The sequence below is a fragment of the Sorex fumeus genome, unplaced genomic scaffold (genome assembly GCF_029834395.1).
Source record: "Sorex fumeus unplaced genomic scaffold, SorFum_2.1 ptg000045l, whole genome shotgun sequence".
Taxonomy (NCBI): Eukaryota; Metazoa; Chordata; class Mammalia; order Eulipotyphla; family Soricidae; genus Sorex; species Sorex fumeus.
Genome location: NW_026606102.1, coordinates 10,705,688 through 10,728,474, shown reverse-complemented (window position 1 = coordinate 10,728,474; position 22,787 = coordinate 10,705,688). Strand labels below are relative to the sequence as shown.

The 22,787-nt window shown below is 47.1% G+C and overlaps 1 protein-coding gene across 4 annotated transcripts in view; it reads right to left on the bottom strand.

Annotated features, from left to right (window-relative positions):
* DAB1 (DAB adaptor protein 1) overlaps window positions 1–22,787 on the bottom strand; it is a 413,306-nt gene that overhangs the window by 15,204 nt on the left and 375,315 nt on the right. For all 4 annotated transcript variants that reach the window (XM_056122171.1, XM_056122170.1, XM_056122173.1 and 1 more), the window contains exons 10-12: window positions 12,399–12,461; window positions 9,981–10,089; window positions 3,215–3,763 (exon numbers count right to left, since the gene is read on the bottom strand). In XM_056122171.1, the coding sequence (XP_055978146.1) occupies window positions 3,215–3,763; window positions 9,981–10,089; window positions 12,399–12,461 (721 nt within the window). The remainder of the gene's footprint in view (window positions 1–3,214; window positions 3,764–9,980; window positions 10,090–12,398; window positions 12,462–22,787) is intronic.

The following is a 22,787-nucleotide window of genomic DNA, read 5'->3' as shown; positions in this document are numbered from 1 at the left end:
CTTCTGTGTCAGACACAGAAGTTTTGCAGACAATATCTCCCACTCTCATCAAGGTAGTGACTTGACAGAGAAAGAAAGGGAAAGTTGTCTCTCTTCAGGCTACACAGTGGCCCAGGTAGCTCTGAGCTCTGCTTCCTGGCACATGGAAGATAAGCATGGTAAGCATCAGCTGAAGAGTGTCTCAGCCATCTGGGAAGATGGATGGAGCGGAGGGTACCTTCAGAGCTGGTATTTCACCTTTAACCCAAACCTCACACAATAAGGAGGTGTGCTTTCTCACCTTCTCACATTCCTCATCTTTTTTGTTCCAGAAGTTTGTACCAAACGGCCGTTTGAAACACCTCTACTTTTGATCATTTATAATTTGTCACTGGAAATATCAGTCACTGCATAGTCCCAAATAGAAGGGTGAAGGGGCGTGGTCTGATTTAGTAGATGAATTTCAAATGCCATCTATAAGGCTCTCACTGTCCAGAAGTGACCAGACCTAGGACTTTGGGAAATTGGGATGTACAGAAGGACATCACTCTGGGTCCCAGCCAGCAAATCTGCACTTACTAAGCTCCCACTTATTAACATGACTCAGAGAAATTGCATGTCTTGTTATATTCTGATGGAGACACAGCAGTCTAAGGTGGTAAAGTGATTTTCTTGGGGTCAATGCAGCAAAAAAAAAGAGGGCTGGGATTAAGCCTAGATTTGTGGGACTAAACCACAGCTAGGCCCTCTGTGCTTCACTCTTTCTGAGGTTTATTCCTGGTCCGTAGGTGCCATTCACATTTTATCCTTATTATTATTAATTATTATTATTATTATCATCATTATTTGATCTCTCAGGCAGTGCTCAGGGGACCTGGGGGCTATTTCCAGGGACTGTCAACTGGGCTGGTGGTTCAATATGAGGATACAGAAATTGGTATTCCTTGGGCTCCATGGTATCAGCAACTATTTGGGTCACCCCTGTGTTCAGGACCTACAGGCTTATACTTGAGATGCTTGTTGTGTGTGGGGGGGTGTCTCTTAGCCTGCACTGAGTAGTGCTCGGGGGTACTATGTGCTTCTGGGGCTCAAAGCAGGGTTGGGAGCATGCAACACATTCTACCTAAGCCATGTACTATTTTCCCAGTCCTCTGCTAAACCATATTTTAAAATGACACAGATGGATAAGCAGATATAAAGGTTGGTCTCACTCATTTTCTTTAAAAAAAAAAAACATTAAGCTCTTTTTTCTAATATAAAAGGAAGTCCACTTTGTTTCATGAGGTGATTCTGGAACAAAGCAGCGAGAGTGCCTATGAGAGCTATGCACTGTATGAAAACACCTCGCTATGTGGCGCATGTTTAATAAATATTTGCGTAATTGGATTCCGAATTGTGTCTGAAGTGGTTTATTGCTTACTCAAGGCTGAGAACCCCGGCTGAGCTGCAGATTCTGAGAGGTAGAAGGCTCGATGGGAAGCATAAATAGGAATTTATTTACGCAGCGTCTTCACCTTTAGAAGGGGTTACAGAAGACGTCTGATGTGAAAACAGTGGTTCTGGCTGTCACTGTGCAGGTGGGATGATCTGCAGCTGGTGGCACATAGGAGGACAGGATGCAGCCTGTGGCCTCGAATAAGGAGTGGTCAGGGAGGCAGGGAGGCAGCCCAGCACTGTACAAGGCACAGGCCAGTCCTCACAGCAAAGAACCACCATCCCCAAACATCAGCAGTACAAGGATGCCACACATTGCCAGGGCTCACATACAGTGGAAACTGGCTTGTGCCTTTCATTCTCTGCCACCTTTTCTCAGTGTCTCCCATGAGCAAGATGCCACACCTGCAGTGTGAGCAAGGCAAGGATGATGAAGACATGTGCCCTGCCCTCGAAGAACTTAGAATCTCCCCCATCCCCTGCCTTTATTCATAGCTAGCATGCAAGACCATTGAAAGAGACAGCTCTAACTTCTCAATATGCTTTCTCTCTCTCTATCTCTCTCTCTCTCTCTTTCATACAGAGAGTCATTTTCCTTAGACTTCCATGATGCATTTAGTGTTCATGATTGAAAGCCTGAGAGCTGAAGGCAGAGAGGCCCCTACTATGTAGCTCTGATGGCCTGAGTGGAAGCAGGTTGTCTCAACACCGAGCAAGCACTCATTTGCATGAGAGTGCTCAAACCTAGCTGCAATGACATTATCTAATTGTGTTAACATTAGGTGTTTTTTTTTTGACAATTTATGGTATTGGCCAAGCAGTGATCCGTATCCTCTGTGACAGGAATGCAAACGCAGACTCATTGTTCCGAGAGCCTTTTCTTTCCCCTTATCAACTGTCAAGGCATGGGGCTGAATCACAGACGACTTCCCCAAACGGTGTGCACCGGAACATATGCCCACTCAAGTGTGTCTGGGTTCTGATTGGCTGCTGAGTTCCGGTTTTGCAGATGCTCATTATAGAAAAGTGAGCAGGGACAGGAGCACTAAATCGGGGAGAGGAGGCGGCACCTGCTCATGCAAGCCAATGCATTTGCTTTTGCCAAGCAGCAGAGAAAGTCCAAGGGGCCAGAAGCTGAGTGAGGAGATGAGCAGATTGGCTCAGGGGAGCTACACAAAATCTCCAGATACACCCCAACATGGGGACGTACATTTTAGTACATGTGTCACTGAACACTTTCAATGTCATTAGTCCAAGAGAGATGAAGATACAGAGGTTCCCCCCCCCCCCCAAAAAAAAACAACTTGCTTGTAAGTACAAAACTTATCCTGACACTAAACTTTTTTTAAAATTCACATTCAATATTCATTTACATTCCAATAAACTAAACCAAAATAGTGTCTCATAAGTGAGACCAGAGACCCTTGGATGAATAAATAAGGAATGAGATCAAGTGACATACTGAGAAAATAACAGGCTTATACTGTGTGTTTCTATTTCAACCCTTTGTCTTTCAAATCTCACCTTCAAGAGCTGTCAAAGAGGTCTCACAAAGTGGACCCACACAACTTATAACAAGCACTATTATGGGGGATAATGATAGTAAAGACAAAGCATCCAGAGAGAGGCTGTATGTTGTCAGTGGAAGCTGAAAATGGGTGGCTATGATTCTAAGCTGAATTGTTAACAGAGAGGGCTTCTGATTTGAGCTGTTAAAGTGGAGTTCTTGGGTTCTCAATGTAGGCTCCAGAAACCAGGCCTGACTCTTAGGGGGTCCCCATGGGCAAAGCAAGGCACTCACGTGAGTTGGTCGACGGCGTGGTGGATGTCACAGGGGTCAAATTCAACTGGGAGATGTCGAAATCATCACAGTCATCTGTATCCTGTGCCACCCCGACTTTGTTGAAGTAACTGGAGAAGGCCTCTGAGGTACAGGTGAGGGAGGGCTGGTCAGGCTTGCGGGAGGGCACAGGGGGTGGCTGGGCCATCTGGAAATCCTTAAACATTTCTTTCCCCATCTTCTGTCTGGCTTTGTCAGCCTGTGGACTCGACCTGCTGGGGTCGCCCGGGGTGGAGACGGTGGCCAGGGGCGTGAGGGAACCTTGGAACATGGCGGCTGGCAAAGGCATTACAGTTTGTGTGGGCATGAAGGCGGCTGGCGGGAACTGCCCGGCCACAGCGGGCCAGGGCTGCTGTGTGGCGGGGAAGAGGCCCGGCTGGCCCCAGGCGAGGGGCTGTGCCCCTGGCATCACCTGAGCAACTGACGGCTGAGCACCCATGGCAATCTGCTGTTGCACAAGGGGCTGCTGGCCCCAGAAGGACGGGAGGACGGCCCCCATTGCCACGTAACCTGGAAGGAAGAGAGGAAAATCAGTTTGAGGCACCTTCGATGGAGTCTAGGGGTGCCAGGAGATTTCTGGGGTTGGCTGGGGCTTAGGGGACTGAGGTGATAAACAGGGTGGTGACTTCTCCTCCCAGGGATTCTCTCCTAGGGAGGCATTCAGGGGAATCCTGTCTAAGGAGACATTTCTTAGTCCAGTCTGGTGTGGGGAAGCAAGTTAGGCATCCTTGTAGAGGTTCACTAGGATACTCGTTCTTTTTTCTTTATTCCTATGGAAATTTATCAGCATCTTTATTTATTTTTTAATGTTTTAAATTTTTTAATTGAATCACCATAAGACACAGTTACAAAGTTATTCATAATTGGGTTTCAGTCATACAATGTTCCAACGCCCATCCCTTCACCAACTACCTTCCTCACCATCAATGTCCCCAGTTTCCCTCCCACCCTGCCTCCCCCTACCAGCCTGTCTCTATGGCAGATACTTTTATCTCTCTCCCCCTGCCCTACTCTCTCTTTCCTTCTGTGCATTCTGGTTTGCAATACATGTACTGAAAGGTTCTCATGTATATCCCTTTACCTACTGACACTTTATTCTATGTGAATCAGGACCTCAGACCACACACAGTCTCCGAAGTCTTGGGCCTTAATGGAGAAAAAGGACAGTGGATATGGCCTTTCACTGCATAATTGTCGAGGTCATTTTGCCAATTTTTTTTCTTCCCCAAAAGTAGGGTCAGCCAATATATGAAGCATTGAGACTTTTTTGGCTGTCATTACTTATAAATGGGGTGGTGACAGTGGTTATGTGGTGAAATCGGGTTGACCACAGGCCTGTATGTGCTTAAATCTGTTCTCCTTTGCATCTTGGTAGACTTGGGTTCTGTAGGATGTTGGGGAGAACACTCACTCTCTGAAGCTTCTTTTCCCTGTAAACATGAGCAGAAAAATCTACTGCTGCATTGGGTTAAAAAGCAGTCAAGATTACTTATGAAGTAGGAACACTAAACTGGACAGAGAGAACAGTCAGTGAAAATTAGTAATCTGAGTGGACTTGGAAAGAGCCTACAATGGGACAGAGACACAATACAGAGGGTAAGGTTTTTGCCTCACATTTGGCTGACCCAGGTTTGATCACAGCACACTATATGGTCCAATGAGCCCTACCAGGAGTGATTCTCAAGCATAGAGCCAGGAGTAAGCCCTGAACACTTTCAGGTGTAGAGGATAGATACAAACAAACACCCCACAAAGAAAAGAGCCTATAAAGAAATTGCTTATGCACATAACATCATTCAGCAAACGGTAATTCTAGTTACTATTATGTAGTCTTTCTGCACTAGTATTATTATCTTGATTTTAGATATCATAAGATGTCAGACTACTCAGGAGTAAGTTATTGTGTAGGATAACACTGGTGTCTCCATTGTCCCTTGCCACAAGAAGCTTAAATTGATTGGGTTACACCCATCACAGTGTTCCTGAGACACTCCCATTCCTTTGTTTATTGGAATATAGTGCTAAACATTTTTAGGCTTAAGATTGGTTTGTCCTTTTTCCCTGGCACAGGGAGTTTAGGGTGGGCACTTCAAAAATCAAAGAGGGTTTTGATTTAACCCTTATGAGAGAGATTTAATAATTTTTAAAGGAACACACATGACACTTGTTGCAACAACAGTAGCAATAATTTATACTAAAGAAATATCTATATTGTGCTAAGTATGTAGTAAGTACACTTTCTAAAGGAACTTTCAAGCTACTTAGTATTTCAAGACTATAAGACCAGGCACACTGAAGGAAGACTGCTTTATTTCATCTGGAACACCAGAGTCTTTATCACTTTGGCAGTGGTGGGCAGTAACTTTTTCCAGAAAAAAAACATAAATATCAACATGATTGGGCTGGAGCGATAGCACAGCAGTAGGGCATTTGCCTTATAAGTGGCCAACATGGCCGACCCGAGTTCGATTCCTCTGCCCCTCTCGGAGAGCCCGGCAAGCTACCGAGAGTATCTCGCCCGCACGGCAGAGTCTGGCAAGCTACCCGAGACTTATTCAATATGCCAAACACAGTAACAACAAGTCTCATGATGGAGACGTTACTGGGCCCACTCAAGCAAATCGATGAACAACGAGAGGACCATGGATCAACATGATTATAAACATGTTATCCCAGTAACAACTTAGAAGAACAGTTCCTGGTTTTGGAATGTCATCATCACAGACAGATACATTTATCATGGTGCTTAAGCCACAAGAACATTCCTACATTGGGCTACCCTGAACCTGTGATGATTCTCTTCATAAATCCTCCTACTTGACTCCCTGCTCTGTCTTCCAGTGCAGTGCTTTTGTATAATCTATATCTTTATTATGCTTTATTTTGTACATTAGCATTCTTTTATTGCTGCCTTATATTATAGTTAGGGGATTGGATTGATTTTGGAAAACTGTATTGGAGGGTTGTATTTTCTATGAATTTCATTTTAAGATATTAAAGGAGACATGACAAATACTCATTATAAAAGGAAGATCTAGGTCAGAGAGGGTGGAGACCTCTCCGAGCATCACTCATTCGCCCCAGCTCTTGTGTTTGTTCCCATGACAGGGCAAAAGGTTTTGGCCTCTGGAATGAGTTTTTCACTAAGCTCCATCCCACCCTCCTTGCCACTATAGGACTAGTCTAAAAGGCAAAGAGGGCATTTCACTGTCTGGAGGATGAGCCTCTAGATGCCCTAATTTGGCTGAAGAGTCTTTGGAGTTAGTCCCTTCCCAACTACCCCCATTCCCTTTTCAATTCCATTTCACCAGTACCATTCCTGGCAGAAAAGACAATGTTCAGCTTCTCTCTCAGCTCTGTAGGTCACGTGTCTTTGACAGCAACCCTCTGGACCATCATGGGCCTACCTCTTGCTTTTCTTCTGAAATTCAGCTAAGCATCATCTCTAGGAGAACCTCTGCCCTCCAGACTGAGTTGGTTCTTCTTCCCTGGGCTGGCACAACATACTAGGGGCAACTCCAGTATGGTACTCGCTACCTGACTGTGATCTCCCGGTTATTCTGTCTTCCCTTATTAGACTAGAAACCACCTGCTAGTAAGACTTTTCTTTCTATTTATCTCTCCCTCCCTGTCCCTGTGCCCAGCATAGTTTCATACATATATCAGTAGCTTTTTAAACGCTTGAGATGGAGAAAGGCATCATATGAAGGCAAATGAGTCAGAGGAACACACACCTTCGCTGCATTTTCTAAGAGTATAATTAAGCTCTGAGATCTGCAAATACTGTGATTGCTGATGATTCCGCTTTCTGAGGCAGGTTCACCCCTACCCCCCCCCCCCCTTTTCTTTTTTCCTTACAAGGAACCAACAGATGGCTGTGCACACTTTTCTGGAGAGAGCTATTAGCACGTCTCTCTGGCTTCGTGCCAACTGCTACAGACCAGAGTATCACATTCAGAAGGAAAAGGGCAGGCTGGGGTAATTGGGTATCATGTTGGGGAACCTGCAGGTCTGTTTTCCTAGGGGGAGTCACCCCTGGTCAGGGATCTCCTTAGACATGTGGGCTAAAGTGCCAGGCTTTGTGGTACTGGGCAGGCCTGCAGACCACCTCAGTGGCAGAGAGATAGTCACTCTAGATGCGGGATGTTATTACCTGTTGGCTGCGACTGCAGTCACTGAACAGCTTGGCAACTGGTGACTCACTTGGGAGGGTCAAAGGGCCAAGGAGTAGCTGCTTCTGTCACCGATTCAGATCAACCCTAAATCTGTTTTCTGGGAAGGGAAATGAAGGCCTGCAAGGCTGTGGCAATGATATCACAGTAAGTGCTGAACACTGGCACTGATAACCAGAGGTTGGCATCTGGGTACATCCTTCTCAGTCACAAATCTTTTTTTGCTGGGTAGTGACTGGGGCCCGAACACACAGCATTTGGAGGTAATGTCCACAATACATTTCAGCTCTTTCATTTCTTTTGATAGTTGCATACATTCAACAACAGACCAAGACAAAGCACTGTGCTCTGCTCAGGGGCTGTTTCTGGCCCTGTGCTCAGGACTGAGGGCTGGCAGTGCTCAGGGAGTCATGTGAGTGCCCGAGACTTGAACCAGGTTGTGGCTCCCACAACTGCATGAAAAGCAAGAGTTTTTCCCAGTAAAAATCTGCTCTGTGAGTGCGGAAGGTGGTATGGATGTATTCAGGAGGTGCCTTGTTCAGCCTTGTTCAGCACTGAGGACAGCGCCTGATGTGCCACCCCCCCCCCCCACCCCAGCACTTGGTGACCTAATTTGTAGACATGTTTGTAGAACACGATCCACAAGCCACGTAAACATGTTCCACAAATTAGGATGTCTGGTACCTCAAGTTCCCATCATCTGCTCAAGGTGTCTTTATGCATCAAAGGGAAAAAAAGTGGAAGTGAGGGAAATGGGCATGGGGACAGATATTGTGAACATAGTACAGCACAGAAAGGAGTTTAATTTCTGGTGTAAAACAGTTATTCTTATTTAAGATGACATAATATGTCCAGTTCTTAAAGGATAAGAACATGGCCTTGTATGGCGAATACTTCAATTCCGTTCTCAGCATATCATATGGTCCCCTGAGCATGGTAGGAAGTGATCCCCTGAGTACAGAGTCAAGAGTAAGTGCTGGTATCAGTGTGGGCCCAGAATCAAATACAAAATGAGAAACATATAAGATGATATAGTATATTCTACTCATTTCAGGAAAATATGAATTTATATTTCTATATATCAAATATGGGCTGGAGCGATAGCACAGCAGCAGGGCGTTTGCCTTGCACGCAGCCAATATGGCTGACCCGAGTTCAATTCCTCTGCCCCTCTTGGAGAGCCCGGCAAGCTACTGAGAGTATCTCGCCCCCGCGGCAGAGCCTGGCAAGCTACCCATGATGTATTCGATATGCCAGACACAGTAACAACAAAGTCTCCAATGGAGACGTTACTGGGCCCGCTCAAGCAAATCGATAAACAACGGGAGGACAGTGACAGTGACTGTATCAAATATATTGAATATAACATATCAAAATATATTATACTCATCAAATTTGCAATTTAAATTCTAGATGAGGAAATCAAACCATGACCATGGTCCCATTTGAGAGCTGGGCAAAACATGTCTGGTTGGGAAGCTTAAACAAATTTCTAAGCTACCTAAAGACACTACATTGAGATTTACATCCAGGGGCTTCCAATCTTTGTTGTTGCTAAATTTCATAATGATCCCCAGGCTCATGAGGAATAGCTTCAACTATTTCAGAACAGGCTATGAATTTTTAATTCACTTTGAATAATAACAAGGTTTATATTTGGTGGCAAGAATTTGTTTCTAACACTGTGTAATTAAAGGTAATTATTTATAGAAAAAATTGCAAGAAGATTTGAATTCTGAAATATTCAAACTCTGTTTGCTATTTATACAGAGAAAGTGGAAAATGAAACATGAAGATACAGATTTCAAATATGTAGTTAAAGAAGGGAAAGAAAAAACTCCTGACAATTCCCAGAGATGTAAAGGCAGAAAAGACCCCACCCTTGGCCATGTCTAGTGATGACCCAGTCTTCCCAGCATACATCCAGGAGCCATGGAAACAGGCCATCAGCATCCCAAATTATAACTCATTTGCAATGGCGTCCTGATATGTGTCCACCTTGTAAAAGTGGTTTATGTATTGTACAGAACACTTGGAGAACAACAGGTAATTTCTACATCATCAAGGGCCTCATTGCTTACCCCATTCCCTGTTAGAAGTTTTCTCTTTATACTTATGCTTATTAGAGTTGCCTCCAGTGAGGTGGGGGGCCCTGTTAGCAACCAGACCTCCAGAGATGGGGCACCCCCACACTCAATGCCTGCCTGCCTTCCAGACAAATCAGAGAGCCCAGGAGAAACAAGCTTTGCTGAGGGGCAGGGCTGTGTGAATGCTATACTTCCTAAGATGCCACATCTGCATCCCATGGCCTCAAGTTTCCAGGCAAAAGACATCCCCAACTTTGAGCTAGGGGTGGGGGGCAATCCAGGGCTTTGTCACCTTCTTGTCACAACCCTATTTTCACAATGGAGGCTTCTCAGTCACATGGAGCACATGGCAGTTCTACAGGACCCTGACACCCAGGGGCAGCTGGTTTCATGCCCTCCCTTACTCTTTGTTCCTGTTCGGGAGGGTGTGGGTACCGAAGGAAGGGAAACTAGTGGTAGGGGTCTTACCTGAGGGTACAGCAGCAGTGCCGAAAGATACAGAACCGAACATGTCTGCACTCGCCGGAAGTGTCTGGGATGAAGACGGGATAAAGGCCTCACCTGGAGTAGCAGGAGTCTGTGGAGCAGAGAAGAGGCAGAAGCCATGTGAGCCCCAAGGAGGGGAGGCAGGAAAGACAGGAATTGGGGGTAGGAGGTGGGGTGTTGCAGAAGCACACCCCAGGTAGGGCATTGGAGGCAGGGGAGAACCACGAGTCCTTGGCTGTTACCTGGGGAAATGGTCCCTTCCTGAGAGATGCTAGGAGACCAGATGTTTATATGACTTTAGACTCCAATCAGGCAGGAAGTGGGTGCTCAGAAAATGATGGTTAATCTTTCAACTCACTTGAGCCCCTTCCCCTGGGCATTGTCTGCTGACTCGCAGGTTATTCCATCGAGTCTGGCTTTCACCCTGAGAGGGGACCCAGTGCCCTCTGAGTAGACACAGTCTCAGAGTGTCTGGAGCACCCAGCTATGAGCTTGCCACGGAGTTCTCCGTCAAGGAGCAGTTCTTCAATGAACAAGGACAGCTAGTTCCTGGAGCAGAACGCCTCCAGCCCTGCTGCCTCCCAGAATTCAGCCTGAATCCTCAGTAGTGAGAAGAAGTTAATGGTCTCAAGAAGATGAGAAACAAAAGAGAAGAAAAGGAAAAAATGCCTGAGCAGTCTTGAGACTTCGAGTGCCTCAGGTAGATCTGAGTTCCAGAAACTTCTGTTGCATGAACTGGTGCAGAGGGAGAGCAGTGTTGAGATAAAACCATCGGTGCTTATTTTCTCTGGAAAGGTCTGTGCCCGCTCCTGGACAGCCCTTTGTTTATAGTCTGTCTATCGGATGCCATAATAATCTTATTCCCCCACCCCCACTCCGGAATAGACTGGGGCAAGCAATTAATCCTGAAACCATGGCAATTAGACAAGGCCATTTTTAGACCAGCAGCTTGCAGTACGAACGGCATTGTTCTGAGGATTATTAAATACCCAATTGGATTGCACTTGGGTTCAGGGCCAGGAACACAGCAGTGGGCTGCGGCATTAAGCGCTTTCAAAGGCCATCAATGCTGTTCTCCTTCCCTCAGTGTGACCTTGGCAGTGTCACATGCCTGCTCTGGGATTCAGTTTTGCTCATCTGTAAAATGAAGGGAATGAGGTTAGCGGGGACCCTTCTTTCCTCCACGGCCTGGTGTTCTCAGATGCCAGGATGTTCCTGAACTCCCCAGGTGGGAGGAGAAAGTAGCTAGACCCGAGATCCAGGAGACAGAAGCTCCTGGACTCTTCGCCCTGGAAATCAGATGCTAGGAGCAGGGCAGCTGTGCCCAGGTTCCCTGGCGACAGCTGTGAGCAGCGAGGCTCAGGCCATCTGTCCTTGTTGCTGGGTGACAGCCTTTGCTCCAGGAGGCGCAGCTCACCAATGGACCGTGGCAGCAGGCCTTGCTGGGTGCATGCACATGTGGTGCTAGGGCTGCCCCGCCTGCAGCATTAGTGGGTGCAGCTGTGGCTGACTGCTCCCCTCCCACCTCGGGGGAGGCTCAGAGAGCAGCAGGAGCTGCCCCTTGCCTTGGAATGCATCCCCTTCGCATTCTTAGTGATTCTAAGGGATTCTTAGTGACTGGTTTTGTTTTTTTCCTTCCCTCATCTTTTAAATTTTAAATCAAGGCTCTTTGCCCTGCATGGCCCCCTGACAAGCACTGACTGAGCATCCCTGGCTGAAACACAAGCTGGGAGCTCCTGGCTCCAGGAGCAGCTTTGTTGAGCAGGAGAAAAAGGAGGCTGGAAGAGCAGGAGAAACAAAAAAGACATTGGAGAAAGGTGAGCAGGAGGGAGACTAAAGATTAGGACAGGGCAGAGAGGGACAGCAGGAAGCAGATGGTGGTGGGAGTGGCTGGAGCCTGTAGACAGGTCTTCATCCTGTCCAGAGGCTGTTGTATTTCTTGTCCACATGCCCAAGGAGAAATAGTCACTCCAAGTGGCAGCTTATTTTGTCTCTTTCTACTGTCCAGCACCGGGGCAAGCACACAGGCAGTATACTGTGATTACTGGTGCATGATCACATTTACTTCTTAAAACAGAGGCATGGATTACCATAATTCCTGGTGTGCTTGCCATTGAATAGTATTCAGGGGTCACTCCTGACCGTGCTCAGGAGAACCTGCAGTGTCAGGGATCAAACCTGGGGCTCCCAGATGCAAAATCTGTGCATGTTCCTTTGATCCATCTCCTTGCCCCCACCTCTCCAACTCCCGCCCCCCCCCCCCCCCCCGCTCCACCCTCTCTCCCCTAACCAACACTTGTTTTTTTTTTAATCATGGAAGAAACTGAGGGTATGCCTCTGTGCTTGGGAGGCAGGGGAAGAGAAGAAGGGGTGCAGAGCTGAGAGAAAGCTCATACTTACGGGGGGAGAGGTTATATCAGGAGGGGTGGACATGTCCCCAAAAAGTTCTAGTTGGGTCACAGCCTGAAAAGACAAAGAGACAATCCTGTCATTACAAGGAAATTCATCATAGCCGAGTCCTGCTTTTAGGATCAGTGTGGCATTAGGATGCCAGTTTCTCGTTTCCATCCTGAGGACACATACACACACACACACAGAGTAAGTCACTCAATCATTATGGATGTCAATCAACCTGATTCATTCCTACCCCAGTCGTCTGCTTGTTTCCCCCTGAGGAGTCCAGTGTGGACCCATAGCCTCTTTTCCAGGAGCTAGAACACTCCCCGCTCACTCAGGTCTCCCAGAAAATGCCAGACCGTCTCTCTTTTGGAGGAGATCAAGGTGAGAAATCAACCTCATCATGTTCTTTTTTTTATTTTCCAGAGTGGCTCCACCCCCTTGCCAAGCACCTCTCCAAGGTTTAGGAGAGCAGGATCCTGCTCTCTGGCTTCTGCTTGGTAATTGTGCCCGGGAACAGCAACTCTCAGGCTTGGGAAGCATCAGCCCCATTTTCACAGGTGAATAAACTGAGTCCCAGAGTGCATCCCAAGGTCACCCAGGTCAGCGCTGGAACGCTCTGCATAGAGAGCAAGCAGTCCAATGAAAGGTGTTAAAAATCTGTCTTTCGGATAAAAAATGTCATTGGAGGAAAAGAAAACATATCATTTAATACCGGGAAGGGCATCACAAACAGCCCAGTGTATACACCATTAATCACTCCCAGAAACTCCGTCACAGCAGACACCGCATCATCTAGATACCCATCCATCATACCATGTCTGAGCAGGGCCAGCCCCAGCCGCACAAGAAACCCGGGAAGACAGACTTAGAAATAAATATGCATATGCTCCCAGCTTCAGTGACTGCAGGGAGTCCATGGCCAGGAACCAAACGTCTTGGCTTAATTATGAAAAGCATATAATTATATGCTCTTTGCAAACCTGCCCGGTGTGGGAGAAAACTAACACTTTCTGCTCATCTTCAGATTTTTCCATGAGAGCTTATAATTGGGGGAATCTAAACCCATCACTAAATAGCAAGAGAGCACGCCTGTCTGGCACGCCGGATCTCGGCTCTGCAATTCCGCCCTGATCAGGCGGGCTGGAAGCCCCTGGTTCCCACAAGGAAGGACACATTTTCTCCTCCTGATCCAGCAAGTGGGGTCCTCGGATGCTGAAGTAGACCATGAACTGAGGACAGATTCAGCATGGACCACTGAGGGAAAGATTGAGCCACACCCCCACAGTGCTCAGGGCTAACTCGTGGTTCTGTGCCCAGAGATCACTCCTGAGCAGTGCTCAGAGGACCTTTCATGGTGCTAGGGATTGCTGCATGCAATTCAGAGTCTTACCCCTGTATTAGCTCTCCAAAATCCTGGCCACTTTTGACCTCTGCAACTCCTCAGTGCTAAGTCCCCTCTCAGGATACTGGATGTGACCATCTCTCCTTCACAAATGTAATGCTCCTTCACCAATGCTAAGTAAGTGCTGGACTTTTTGTGAAGTTTGCCTCAGCCTGGATTTAAAAGACCCAAAAGGCTCTTTTGCTGAAAGGAAAGATGCTGAGCTGAGGAAATGCCATTTCAAGAGTTTCCCTTAGGCTGTGAGATAGAACAATCATGCTGGCACAGGGTAGGGCCTGGTCACGCTCTCTTCCTTCCCCATGCCATACCATTTTTTCCTGTACATATCCAACAACAACAAGGGGATTCCAGGTGAGGTGCAGAGATGTTCTGTGTCCTCACCTGCAAGCAGTTTCAGGCCTGATGGGGAGGACCCCCCAAACAGAGACCATTTTCAGGGAACGTGACAAGAGGATTCTATGGGGTGGGAGAGCTCAGGATGGGATCCAGGAATTGCCTGGTGGAGAAACATCATGGGGAACAGGAGAGGTGGGGGGACCCACAGAGAGAAAAGCATCTGTGCATCAAAGGACAGGAACTCCTGAGCAGGTGAGAGATAAGCAGATCGGGGCTACCAGTATGAAGGAGGAAAGGAGATGTACAAAGTAGAGGGGAGGAATTTGTAAGAGCTGCAGAGTCCTTCTTGCCAGTTACTGGCTCCTTCACTGGCCAAGGAAAGAGGAGCGAGATCAGAGATCTGGAAGGAAGGTGCCCTTCAAACCTGGCGAGGCCCTCAGTGCATGCCTGTCCTGGGAGAGCTTTCATCAGCTTGTGAATCATTTTTCACATGGTTGGATGCAAACCTGCCCAATCTACAGGCAATGCTTCATAGTTCACCCAGGGAAGAATTCTCTTTGATTCCTTCAAAAGGCGCTTCTGGGTTGCTCTGCCATTGGAACAGTATGATGTTTTTCAAATGGCCCACCACTATTTTCAGTGGTAGGAAAATATTAAAACCAAGTTAATAATTAAGTTACACAATTTACATTTCAAATGTGCTGAACTCGTGGCATACTTTTACTAACATCATAAATGGAATTTATTGGCTAATTTTCTCCTTAAGCACAACTTTTAAAATAACCTTCGTTCTTGAGATATAGACTTTCCTCCTGCCAGATGATTTTCACTCAAGGATTAAACGAGAAAAACACGCAGAGGCATAAAACATAGATTGTTATTTCATTCCATTGGCTATGCTGCTTAAAAAGAACCTGGAGTTAATTAAATTTTATAGAAAGAGGGGATTCTTAGGGCATAAAATTAAAAATAATTCTAATAACCACATGTGATAGAAAATCTGCAATAATCTCTATTTTCACAGCCTCTTTCCCATGTTAACCCTAGTCCTTTTATTTGTAACCTAATAAGCCATGTTCCTTCTGATAATATTGTCATAATGAATCATTTTAACAGACCCATGAGAGTAATACTAACCATTCACATTTGTAAAACACTTTCAAGTTTACGGTACATTTTCTAATACATCATCCTCATGTTTGATGCTCATTGAGCCCAGGAAGGCTACTGCGCGAGGCAGGTAATCTCCCTCACCATCTGCATTTGCAGATGTGCTGACAGAGGTTAAGGACCTTGTTTCTGATCAGCCACAATGAAGGAGCTGGTCTGGACCCACAGGCTTGGTGGCACCTGGCTTGCTCCCCTGGTTAGCCTAGCTAAATGGAGGAGGCCCAGTCCTTCCGCCATCCTGAACCAGAAGCCAGACTTCTTGGAAGGCCTGATGGACCACCCATTCTCAGTGGAGCTCACTGGGGTGTTTCCCGTGATACGAGACAGAGAGGTGAAGCCTCTGGCCCTTTTAGAGGACCCTAGGACTGCTCCAGTTACTTCTTGGCTGCCTAGGGGGAACCCTGTCAAGTCTCCACTAGGCCTGTCCCCTCCCCAGCTGTTCCTTGACACAGATAAGATGCTTTCACAAATGGACCAGGGTGCCAGACCAGCATCGTTCACCATCCATCCCTAGTCCTTTCCAGTAGATGGCTGCCATAAGTTGCTGAGGTCTGAAAACCCAGCTCCAAAGGTACCACTGAGCTGACGAGTGGATACAAGCTTCCAGACCCACACTCTCTGGGTTCTCGAACTGAGAATCTATCTCAAGGAGCAGCATGGAGTCCCTTCTGTATGTGTATCAGCTATTGCACCCAGAGCAGGGAAGCCAGGGCTGGGAAAACACTTCCTGTTCTCCTATCTGGCAGTTTCATGGAACAGACACCTTCAAGGCAGTACTATGGAAGGGAGATTCACTAGGGGAATGAAGGGAGGTGCCACCTCAGGGCCTTTGCACATGCTCCTCCATCTCCCCCACAGAGGTCTTCCTTCCCTTCACTCAGTCTTCAGGACACAAAGCAGAACACTTTGCTTCTACTTCTGGGAAGTGAATCCTAACTCAGTTTAGAATTCTAATCATTACCCAGAAGAGCTTCTATGTCTTAAATCAGTGCTTCCCAACTTTGATGCATGTAGGGTACAGAGAAGGAGAGAGAGAGAGAGAGAGAGAGGGAGAGAGAGAGAGAGAGAGAGAGAGACAGACAGACAGACAGACAGACAGAGACAGACAGAGTGACAGAGAGAGAAGAGAGAAGAGAGACTGATCTGGGTCCCCAAGCCTAGGAATGGCGAACAATGAGATTATAGTACAGCCAAGAGATACTTAGAAAGTTCTGGTACCTCATTCATGGCCAAGGTTGAAGACTTTTCTCAGAGGCTCCCCAAACACCCTGAATTCAGAAATAGGGATATCCACTGGTTTCTACCAACCAAGCTAAATTACACTGAGTGCAAATCAGCCCCCAAGCTCCAGGGCATGCTGTGTTAGGAGTGCAGCCCAGTCCTTCTGACCCAGGGTGTTCTGGGTTAGTGGTGCAGAACAAACTCCTCTGTCCCAGGGTGTGGGAGGTTAGGGCTGCAGCCCAGTTCTTTTGCTCCAGGGTGTGTTGATTCAAAAGCACAACCTGTCATATTTTTATTCTTGCACTTTTATTCTTGCAGGGGTGCACTTAACACTTTATTTCATGTACCTGAGCCCCAACTTTACTGTGCTGCATTCCCGTCAGGTCAGGATCCTGATGAACAGACCTGAAACTTCTTCCATACTCTCTTCTCCTCTCTCTCTCTCTCTCTCTCTCTCTCTCTCTCTCTCTCTCTCACACACACACACACACACACACACACACACACAAACACACTGACATCGTCTGAGCAATCTTAGCACCCTTTTAACACATCCTGTGACTATCAGAACCAGAACAGGAACCTACTCCACGTGCCACCCGGCCTTGGTGAGCAGCTTTGCTCAGTGGCCTTTCCGCCAGCTGCACGGAGTGATGGGAAAGGGAGGAGAGCAGGGGGGCAGTCTCCCCCACAGAAGCATCGCCCTCCTGCAGGTGAGCCTGAAACCTTACCTTTGCCGCCTCGCAAATCTCAACACAGTCCATGGGCAAATTCCTGTTCTGTAAACACAAGGCATGACTTAGGAGCATGGAATGAAGGATGGAGATGGCAGGGAACACGTACACACAGACCCTCTCCTTACCGGACTGGCTGCAGCAAACCGTTCCTCAAAATCCTCCAATGCACGGTCATTCTGCAAGCGTAAGGGGTGATGGATGGTGAAATGGAATGTGTGCCATGACATGGATTGATGAGCTCAATGGCAATGCTAGCTAGGTTCTCCGCAGCTGTCTTGGAAGATGGGGTGGGGTAAATGGGAGGGGTAGGGGGGGGATTGCTGATGTTCTGTGCACAGCCCAGAAAATGCTCGAGTCACCAAAAGAAGAGAAAGTGATCCACTTAGGAGAGTTGGCCAGGAGGATCAGCTCCAAGCTCATCTTCCTATAAATCCAGCCTTACCTGGCAGGACTCAACGGGGCAGAGCAGGATGTTTACCTGGGGACTTGCATTTGAAAAGAGAAAAGACTGACCATATGCTTTCAGATTGCATTTTGTTTTGTACTACACCTGGCTGTGCTCAGGGCTTACTACTGGCTCTGCATTTAGGGATTACTCCTGGCTTGGGGGACCCTAGGAGATGCTGGGAATCAAACCAGCTGGTCCAATGCAGGGCAACCACCTTACCCATTGTACTATCTTTCCACGTCCCACAAATTGTATTTCTTGATGAGGCCCACCAACAGCTCATGTGCCCTTGTCTGCTTGTGATGCTCTTCATCTCTGCAAATTCCTGCTTGGCAAATTCCTCCAACCCAGTGGAGTGCCACCTCTTCTAGGAAGCTTTCCTTGATGCATGGGGCCGAAAACCCTCCTCCAAGAATCTAACTTCTGTGTCAGTTTTACTCAGGGGTCCCTAAAGAAGGAACACAGTGGGAGAAGAAGAAAGAGGAGAAGGAGGGGGAGGAGGAGGAAGAGGAGGTGGAGGAGGAGGAGGAGAAGGAGGAGGAAGAAAATGGGGAAGAGGAGGATGAGGAGAATGGGGAAGAGGAGGAGCAACAACAGATGGAGGAAGAGGAGGTAGCTGGTGGCTAACCAAATCTAACTGTTTAGTGAAGTTTTAATTTCATTATTTCTATACGCAGCAAATTGTGCTCAACTACTCTATGGTACTGCTGTCATGACACTCCTCTCTTGGGACACACAACCAGCGTTCTCCCATGAATAAACGCCCTTCCCAGTGAATAGTCACAGGATCACACATAAGTCTTGTGACCCCCTCCCTTCCACGCTCTCCACCTGGTCCTTATGAGCTGCATACTTCTTCCCCTGGGTACCTCTTGGAAGCTTGCCAGAATTTATCCCTTTGGAATGTGAACTGACCTATCTAGCAATGAATTCAGGAACAGCAGAGCACTCTACCCACCTAAAAAGGATAGCCCAGGTTGTGCCAATCTCACTCTGCCTGCATCTTGTCACAGCCCCCTCTTATGGTAAGGCCCCCTATTATGGCTCCCCAAGATGTGCTCTGAGCCTCTTCCAGGACCCAGGATGGCTGAATTCTCTGTGTCCATGGCTTATGGTTCCTGACTCAACTGCTGCCCCACTGAAGTCCTCTACTTTGCCACACTCACAAAATAACTGACATCCAGAGAACACCAAGAGGTGATTTATATTCTAGGGACATGCACTTCACTGACCCTGTGCTGCTATTTGTTGGATGAATTCCATGTGGCGACACGATGTGAACTGTATCATTGTATCACTGTCATCCTGTTGTTCATCGATTTCCTCGAGCAGGCACCAGTAACGTCTCCTTCATTCTAGCCCTGAGATTTTAGAAAGTGCCACATTCAAGGTTCTTTCAGGGTCAGGAGAATGAGACCCATCATTGTTGCTGGTCTTTGGCATATTCAATACAACACAGGGAGTTTGCCAGACTCTGCCATGTGGGCAGGATACTTTTGTTAGCCTGCCAGGTTCTCCAGAGGCCGCGTGCTTCTGGGAGTTGGGTCTTATGGTCTCTGGGTCTTGGCCATTGATGGGATTACACGGTGCCAGGGGCAGTTGGTGGGTGTAACGCCTACATATTGGAAGATGGGGGATCTGGATGGAGGAGGCCCAGTCCCAATCTGAGCAGGCTTGGAGATCTAAGCCCCTGGTCCTGCACACCTGGGTTCCTCTGCCTGTTCCTTCATGAGTGAGGCTCGTCCGAACGTGTGGAGAGTGGTCTTAAGCATGGCTGTGGCTGGAACCGGAAGTCTTCAGCTGCCAGGGCTCTGCTTGGGGAGGGGAGAGAAACTCAACCCGCCCTTCTCCAAGGGGTCCAGGTGAGGACAGCCAGACACGGAGACAGGAGACTCTGCGCTGTTCTCTCCCGGGAGCTGGGTTTTATTGTCTCTGAGTCTTGGTGGTTGATGGGATTACATGGCGCCGGGGGCAGTTGGTGGATGTAATGCCTACATACTGGGAGATGGGGGATCTGGGTAGAGGAGGACCAGTCCCAATCTGAGCAGGCTTGGAGATCTAAGCCCTGGGTCCCCCCAGAGAGTGTCTCCACTCCTCAGTGGCCATCAGGAAATCCTCAAAAATAGGAGGAAAAACAGTGATCTTTCCTGTCCTCATATGACTGAAATGGAGTCACCATGATGACAACGGCAACATTTTCTGATGTGTGTTCACATCGTTCTCTTCTAGGAGCTGGGTTTTATAGTCTCTGGGTCTTGGCCATTGATGGGATTACACCACGCTGGGGAAGTTGGTGGGTGTAACGTCTACATATTGGAAGATGGGGGATCTGGGTGGAGGAGGCCCAGTCCCGATCCAAGCTGGCTTGGAGATCTAAGCCCCAGGTCCTGCACACCTCGGTTCCTCTGCTGGTTCCTTCATGAGTGAGGCTCGTCCACCAGTATTCTCCTAGGGCCCCACTTGTCAGATACTGCTTCCACCCTGACTTTAGAAAATATGTTCTTTATATTCTTTGATAGCGACAGTGGGGCACAGAGGGAAGCTGGAGCACCCACAGCCTGGTGCTGTGTTCCCCTCCCTGCAATGCACCTACAGCTCCTCCCAGCCACTGCTTCCCCAGAGAAGAGAGCCAGAACCACCTCAGCCACACATAATAGTAACTGCGGCCATGACTGTTGCTTTGGCCAGGTAATAACAGAGTAGTATCTCTCTTTGGGAGATAGTATCCACCTAAGGGACTCTATGGTGTGGCTCCAAAGGTGAAGGTTCTGTCGCCACATCCTTGCTAAAGTCACACGCTTCCAGGGATTTATGACAGCGTCCCTCCTACTAACTAGCTCTGGATCATAACTTTTAATAAAAACATTTTTAGTGTCCAAAATCTCATTACATCTGTCCAATATAAAAAAGCAAATGGCTTCAGAGCATGATGGATGAATTAAATAAATTTGAAAAACAGCCTGTGTCTCATAAAGAAGCCCACCATGAAAGGAGAAGGTGGGGGCAGGGGGACCAGCTTTGGCCTGAGCCCATCCCTTCTTGGTGACAGGGGGCCTTTGGGGAGGCATGCCTTGATTGCTGGAAACTAGGATGAATCTTGGTCTGGGCATGGTAGTGAGTGTCCCCAAAGCATCGGAATGTGAACGGATGATACCCAGCAGTGTCACCTGTGGCCCTGTGTGACCTGGGGAACAAGGCGTTGGGCATCTGCTCACTCCTCTTTAAGGTGGAAATGACCAGGTCGCCACACTCTTCATTCACACTCTTGGGATTCCAAGAAGGACACAAGAGCTCTGTGTATATGAAGTTTTATTTGGGCTTTGGAACATAGTAGATGTTCAATAAAAACTAATGAGTAGCTCCTGTCATTTTTTTAATTTTAATTTTTTGGGGTTACTTTGCAAGTTTACAGTTTTATTTTACGGTTTTAAAGGTTAAAAAATTCCTGTTATATAATCTGCGGGGAAAGAAGCAATGTATAAAACTCCTTTGAAACCAGAAAGGACTGGGTTCCTACATTGTGCCTGACACTTCTAAGTCTCTGTCTGGGCTCCCATCCAGCCTGAACTCCCTTCTCCCTCTCATCTTATTTCTGGCTGAAATTTGGTTAACCATTTTCCCAGTCAACCTCTGTGTGCTGGTCTTACAGTGCCTTCTGGGTTATTTTTCAAAGCACCTCCTTTCTATCTTCCTCCCAGCATACTTTAGCAACCAATTTGGAATCGTTCCAGCAAGGGCACCTTTCCTGGATGATTTTCATGGTTTTTCAGAATGTACATCCCCTAATCTCACCACATTTCCAACTTTTACTTTATCCACAGAAATAGAGTTCCTTCATTTTATCTTCAAGTCGTTTTTGTTTTCCTTCAAAACTATGTTTTTTGGGGCGCAGGTACACGACTCAGTGGCAGCAACTGCACCTTGCACCGGGGAAGCTCTGAGTTTGATCGCTAACATCATGAGATGCGATCCCCAGAAATGCAGAGAAAATGCATAAATTTCACATCATCATAAATCAGGCATGCAGCTTAGTACTCTTTTTTAAAGAGCAACATATCATAAAATTCAATAACGCACAAAACTTCAAGGGGAAAGACTGAATGCACAAGACCTGCCAGTGTGGTTTGCCCTGCCTCAGTTACCAGGATGATATTAACAGAAATTTACCACAGGTATTCATCTTCCCATCATCTTATTTTAGAGTAGTGAGGACATAAATGTCCACTACCTAACTCAGATGTCAGTTACTCTTGTAGAAATGAGAGTAGATGAGATGAGACTTGGGGTAAACACATCACAAAGGAGGAACACTTGATTAAAACTACCTCAGGGGCCTGTGGGGTGCTTGCCCCAGGATGCACAGTGATACTCTGGTTGAAGGGCTCTGAATCCCAGCAGAGAGTGGGATTCCATTGGCTTAGGAGATCCCAGGTGATTCCAAACAAATTTCCAGACAAACTTGCAAATTATGGTGCTGCAGCAAAACTCTGCAAAATGAGCAAAAGTCTTACTGGGAGAGCTGAAGGTATGTCAATTCATTACAGAATTGATTATTTTTTTCCATGAAAATTCACTAGGTACTTTCCACATAGAATGCCCTAGATGGGCACTAGAGTTGCCAAGATGAATCTTCTGTGCTGAGGGAGCATCTAAAAGTCCCAGCAGAGTCATGAAGGGAGGGGCTGGGACAAGGATATCTAAATGCAAAATTCAGGCCATGGTTGCAAGAGGATGAACTGGATGAATCATTGGGAAAGTTCAGGAGGAAGAAAGTCCGAAGCACTATATCAAGGCGAGGGAGATGAAGGCACCTCAGGACTGCAGACAGTTGGATGCATATGCCTTTCTGGCCAGAGATGTTGATAAGAAATATACAGGCTAAAGAAGGTGATTCCTTTTGAGAGTATTGAGGAATATATACACACTATCACCTTTAGTCAAGAGTAGAGAGCTCATTTAGTCATCCTTGGCAGACAGAAAAAAATGAATAACAGAGGGAGGGCTGGAGTTAATATACAAAATAGAAACTCTGATGTTGATAAATGGTTTCTCCCAAGAGCATATGGTCAAATAGA